The 6,582-nt window shown below is 39.7% G+C and overlaps 1 protein-coding gene across 1 annotated transcript in view; it reads left to right on the top strand.

Moving 5' to 3' along the window:
- The first annotated feature begins 232 nt into the window (after nt 1-232).
- The window catches only part of LOC124254338 (acetylcholine receptor subunit alpha-L1-like), a 57,463-nt gene continuing 51,113 nt past the window's right edge, over nt 233-6,582 (top strand). The window contains exon 1 of the mRNA XM_046688260.1: nt 233-431. Within this exon, the coding sequence (XP_046544216.1) occupies nt 389-431 (43 nt within the window). The 5' untranslated portion in view covers nt 233-388. The remainder of the gene's footprint in view (nt 432-6,582) is intronic.

Below are 6,582 nucleotides of genomic sequence, written 5' to 3'. Positions count from 1 at the left end.
CACCGTCACACAGTCAGTTGATGGATTACTTTGTAAAGCCATGTGATACATTATGCACTTATTAACATGTTGATAACATCACAGTCATTAGTCAGATATTGTACAGTCAACTCCCTAACGTTTTGACTTTTGCTATTTACAACCACGTGACGATATGCAATAGAAAGTAATGTTTATCACTGGACCGTAAATGAATAATTGCGAAACGCTGTCTAAATACCACCGTGTCAACGTCCTGCCGCAGAACGAATCCAACAGCGGCCGCAACTATCTGTGCTGGAACCTGGCAAGTAATCTGCTGATCAAAACTGATAGCTGGAATAGTTTCATGTTCGTTCAGTGGTGTACAGAGCTTCACAGATAGCCTTGCGTGGTTGAGTTCCCGGACATGGATGTGAAGCCGGTGCTTCTCGTCATTGTATGGATGCTAGGTAAGGACAATTTTTGAGAGTGTGTGAACGTAACGCTTTGAATAGTATTTAGGTCATACTAGAGTGTATACGCTTTGTGCAAGGCGTTGGCCGTTTTTTCATTAGCCAAGTAGTATGCTAAAGGACCACGAAACATACTCAGAGAGAGGATCTAGCACCACCCAAAATGACTGTATTACCTAAATTTACTAACATTAGGGAATATACGTTTCATCCGGCGGCCATATGAACAACGTTTGAAATCTGGCTTATCATCTGGATGTCAGATTTACACACGTTTAAAGGGGTGTTAAAATAAATGAACACTAAAGTCTGTATTTACTTGTATTTCACGGGTGTGTAAATCTGGCCATTATTTTCATGTGTTTTCTAGCATGTGTAACGTATGTAAATGCTGTGATTGTAGGACATGCATTTCAATACCTTTGAAATCTCGTATGACCAGGGTTAGGTTTGTCATATATTTAGTACACGCGTAAATGGTTGGTAATTGGTAAATATAGTGTTACAAGATTAACACTACTTTAACATGTATTTCAATGGTTCTGTAATGTAACTGTCACATCGGGTTCGTTAGCGCGTCGGACCACGTCATAATGCACGCAGATCATCAGAAACACATGGCGAAGTGATACCCATGACTGAGCACCACTATTAACGTGCCTGCCTTTCTTGACATACACATGATGTCTGTTTAAAAGGTTACAATATTGGGTCAATGGGCCGGAGCGATATGCATGTTAGGCAGTGTGTGTGTGCATGTGTGTGAGAGGGTGTAGGCCTAGGGTGGGGTGGTGGCGGTGAGGTACTGATAAGCCTTTCTGATGAGTAGGTAATACCGTTTATACTTTTTTGTAATGGAAATTACATTATAGTTTAAATAATTTACCTTAGGTACACTTCTTATATATGACATACAAGGAGAGACAGCTTATTGCAATAAAACACAGACAGGTGTGTTCACATAGCTGCACAAATTTCATTATCTATACTTTCGAAAAAGATGATTACAATGTATCACTGATGTGAAGAGCTGTGCTTCGTAGTCTAAGTGGAGAGACGATACATCCTGATACCAGCTTAATGAGGCGAGACGATATATCATGAGTGAGTGAGTGAGTTAAACTTTACAGTCGCAGTATTTCAGCCATATCGTGACTACAAATAGTAATAAATTCATTAAAACCTGTGTTACTATCACACACACACACATAAAGAGCTGTTGATCTCATAAAATTTCAGCATTTCATGTTGAAGAAGGTACAGTCAAACATGTTCAGCACACCTTAAAATACATTTGAAACTGAAGTTTCCTTTGGGAAGTTGTGTTTCCACACCGATTCTTTCACAAACAATTCAATGTAATTTATATCAGAATTCAAAATCACTAAAAAAACTCTTTAAGTCTGCTGTCTAAATTGTATCTTATCTTTGTTCTCTTTCTTAAAAAAGCTAAGACATCATTCATAGTTGTGAATGAATGGTGTTGTTTGTCAAACAACTAAAACATATTTCAATTGCTTGAAGACGACAAGTATTGTACAGTTCACAGAGTTTGAAAAATGTTCAAACTCTATCACTTCTACACCAACTACTTTGTTCATGTAACAGATACAAACAAATATTCCCACTGTCCAACCAACATTAGAATGAGGTGCGCGAAAGACGCGTTTGTTAAAGGAGAGCTGGGAGCGAGTCGTGAACTGATCCACTACCTACTCGAAGGGGAACAGGTGTGAAAAACTTAGGGCACGTGATTTTGTGATCCTTGCAGTAATCACTTTCTGCGCAATGATTCGGAAATGTCGTGTTTCTGCACAAGCATGTGTATACTAGTATCAAACTCTGCAGGTATTTGAAACTTATCATGTCGCACTCTAAATTGGGTAAACGGGGTCAAGTCATTCCTTCACAAATACGTGAGGTTGCCTACAATGTCATTCAGTAGATGTGTACTATTTCCGACAGCACACACAGTGCACTCAAAAAAGCCAGCGATGCTGCTGGTATATCTGTCAGTACCTTGCGCAAAATAAAGGACGAAGGTAAACAGGGGCGTAGCTACCATTATGAAAAAAAACCCGGGCTCACACATGATTTTGAAAAGTTGCGCAAGCTCTCAACACTAACTAAATATAAAGCTTTACTTAACACTGACGTAGTTTCGTAGGGGTCGTGTTGAACATTATTTTGGTCTGTGTACCTCAATGATAACTGTGCTGAGCTATGACACCTCTGTGTAATGGCATGTTGTGGCTTTGCCGGGTTTAAAAGAAACCAAGTCAGAATCTCGCTGCTGGAATCAAGAGAGCTACGTGCTGTTGTAAGACCATACCCCTCTTTTATACCTGAACTGGTATACATTTTCTGGACAAGAACTAAGAACTAAGTCATATTCAAGGTTGCGGTAATTCTTCTCATAGCTACATGCACAATTGTCCTAAAGGTGCCTCCACATGACGAATGTGAACTTTGTTCACATAGTACATTTGTTTGTCACAGGTGCAGTAGTTAAGCTGTCGAATGGTGTTTACAGGTTATTCATTGAAGACATTGAAGATGTTTACCAGTCGTTGTCAAGTTAAGATGATAAGTGCTCAGTGTAGGTATTTCTGCAATATGGAAATCCGTAATGTATGGTGAATGCAGTGACATAATGGCCATATTGCACCCGCAAGCAGGACCATATGAGTGTAAATAGTATCAACAGGGCACACAAAGGGTCCTGTGTAAACTCAACTGACTCCTTTCACACCAAAGTGTGACGAAGGTGGGTTACTTAGAAATACTGAGCTGTATACATGGTATACGTTGCTGTACATAGCCAGCGCATGCATACAAAACATCTTGAGTGACACGAGACTTAGTGAGTGAATACGTAAATATTGCTTAAAGGTGAGTCAGCAGTATTGCAAGTATTTGCAGCTACGTTTGTAAGAATATATGGCAAAACACTTAATTGTGTATGATTATATCAAAAGTGTGATATTTATTATCCAAAATGTCTTCTGGTGGAACTACGGAAACATAAACGACCCACTCTACTAAAATTCAGTGTGTATGTAGAATTTTTGTGCATATAATATATTGTGAAGCGGTTGCAATGGTATGTATGTATGTCCGCCCGGTGTCTGCACAGGACGTCGACCTTTGGGTGAAATGTCACGGTTCAGGTAAGAAATAAGGTCGACGTCCTGTCCATTTGACATTATACCATCAACAGGGGATTAAAAAAGACAGAGATAATCCAGTGTTTACACAAGGTGATAATCCGGATTATGCGGTTGAAAGCACAGACAACAGGAGAAAAGTATTATTTTTCGTTCATTTTATTTCTGATTCGAAATCATCCCACATGAAGCAGGTGAGATGCAGCATCTGCAAAATCTCTGGTGTTGATGACGCCATTTCTAAGATCATGTCTTAGGACGTCCAGGTGACGTTCCAAATCCCTGTACTTCTTTTTCTTCAAGGGACGTTTTTGTCCACCGCCGAACTGCAACAGGCGGACTTCAGTGTGACTCTGCTCCTTTGCAAGAAACTTGATCATTTCAAAGATATTGGCGTGCGCCTTCCACGCCAATCTCTTGAGACGAGAGTGCCACCCTTCTAAATGGTTGTTGGTGCGGGGGTCATCAGGATCATGGTGGTTCCACTGTGGTCTATGGAGGTCACCCTCGATCCAGTAGCTGGTGATGTAGTCACTGATGTCTCGGCATCGTGGGTTGTCGGGCATGGTTGCTAATGTGTCCAGCCACAGCTCCTCAACCTTTATTCTCACGGTACATAAAGCCACCAACACACAGGTATCTGCCGCCACGAGATGTAGGAAGATATCGCTGATTCAACTGTGCATTTGCCATTTCGAAACTGAATGTAAACTACCTCAAGTTCTTTCCTTATATATATCCAAATTGAATGAAATGCGTTCATCATTGTAAAAATCACTCTCATATGATAACATTTATGACATTGATGACATTTTGTGTCAACTACGTGGGTGAACTATGTTCACGCCTTTTGCGCGCCCAAGTTATCGGCAATCTTAAAACAACACCCACTGGCGGATTAGCGTGACTCTAACAACACCTTCGACATCAAAGTTAGCCGCAGGTCGACTTCGTGTCCATAGCGAAATTTCAAAAGGTCGACTTCGTGTCCATAAACCGTCCGCCCACGTGTTGGAAATAAAACACTCATACACTCACTTGACTTTCTATGGCATGTTTGAACAAACACAGCTGTTAACCTTAATGATCTTGAAGAATATCTCATTTGTAATCGGTGTGATGGTCTGAAACTATAATACGATAATGATCACGTGACCAGCTACCTTAAACTCTTTGTGATTTTTTCATTTGTTCCGATAATTGAATACAAGCATATAAAGTAAAGCAAAAAGTGTACATATTCATGATCAAAGTTCATCAACTGGTGGCATGAAGAAATTATAATGCAATAAAGTTATTCAAGTTTGATTACAGATTAAGTCAGAGATTGAAAACTGAGGGTAAAGGAAACCATTTCTCTGAAAATTATCAAAATTATTGTTCCTTCTGGATATGAATATTTCAACCGTGTAGGTGTCTTTAAAAAAAATTAAGACATTATTAACTTTGGAATTCTATTCTTTAAAGTGCAAGTATATATATATGAATTTTAGCATAAAAGATTATATGATTTAGCAATGGCTCATTACCAAAAACCAAACCAAACTAAACTAAAGTCTTTCTTATTTCAAATTTCTGTTTGTTTTGGATTATCCAGTTTTCAAGTTCTTTCCAAAAGGTTTGGGTTACAACACATTCCCAATATACATGACAATCATACCTTTACAATTATTCAGTTTTGAAAACGTCTTTCATTGAGGACTGCTTACACTGGGTGCCCCTCCTTTGCAACACGACGGACAACATTTTGTCCAGGTTTTCACGGTCGCCATTGTTCTCATAGTAGCCGAGTAGGCCTTCGTAATATTTGCTTATGTTATCAAAGCTTTCTTTGGGATTTTGTTCTTTGTAAAGACATATCTCTTTCTTTTCCTTGGCTGTCACTGCGTAGCGCTTGCGTTTAGTAGGTTGACTAGCCATTTGGTGGTCAATTGAAAGACCAACTTACTTGAATATCGACACACTGCACTTTTATTGCTTTGACTGAATAAACAACTTAACAGTTAGAACTCAATGGTTAACTCAGTGTCAGCTAGGCCTTCTAATCACCACCAATACCTTGATCCGGATTAGCAGACCATGTGTCGTGTGAAAACACGTGGAACTCTCGCGCTTCCCTTCACACGGTTAGCGGTGGATCAAAGCTTCGTGCGGATAGGTGAGTCAATTTTGTGTTGATTTAGCCGGTTTGTTTTGAAATGTACCGTCCGGCGACGGAAACCGAATATCCGTTATAGACAGTCACTTTTATAACGTAAGAGATTGTTTTTTTCTAAAAATTGACCGGAAGGTGAGGTTTCCGGATATCTGGGTTCCGGGTTTCCGAGGTCTCACTGTACATGACATAAAGTTTCACTATCAACATTACAAAAACCATATATGTTCCTCCAATATCAAACTTGAGTTTCAGATCTTCAAAAGACTTACAATATCTTCATTACAAAGGTCCTTAATTGTTAAAATTCCATTTTTAGCCCAATGCCTAATAAAGTGATTTGGGTTTTTGAAATTATCACCATGAAAAAAGCCCCGGGCTTAGACATGATTTTGAAAATGAAAGTTGGGCAAGGCCTCAACACTAACTAAATATACAGCTTTGCAGCCTATCGGGCTTACACGACAAAAATTGGCTTGCTACGCGCCTGGTAAATGCGTTCCTGCGATGGGTAGCAGTAAGTTCACAAGCCCAGGGAAAGTGCGTACTCGTACCGAAGGGAAAATTGAATTTGATGATTTTGATAAATGCGCAATTCGCCAGTACATTCAACACTGCTACACAGTAACCAAGACAATGCCAACACTGACAGTTTATCGCTTTACATACCCTCGGCACCTTAATGGTAAAATGGACTGCACCGCTATTCAGATGCACGGGTTCAAATGACAGGTCGGCATTATTCTTAAGTTCGTCTCACAGTACAAGGTTCACTTCAGAAGAATTTCAAAGAGACTCCCTTCCTTTTCCTAATGCAATACTCCTT

This window comes from Haliotis rubra, unplaced genomic scaffold (assembly GCF_003918875.1).
Source record: "Haliotis rubra isolate DU_JTF1 unplaced genomic scaffold, ASM391887v1 Scf570, whole genome shotgun sequence".
In the NCBI taxonomy this organism is placed as follows: domain Eukaryota; kingdom Metazoa; phylum Mollusca; class Gastropoda; order Lepetellida; family Haliotidae; genus Haliotis; species Haliotis rubra.
The sequence above is the reverse complement of the archived record's forward strand: the minus strand, read 5'-3'. Positions and strand labels throughout refer to the sequence as shown.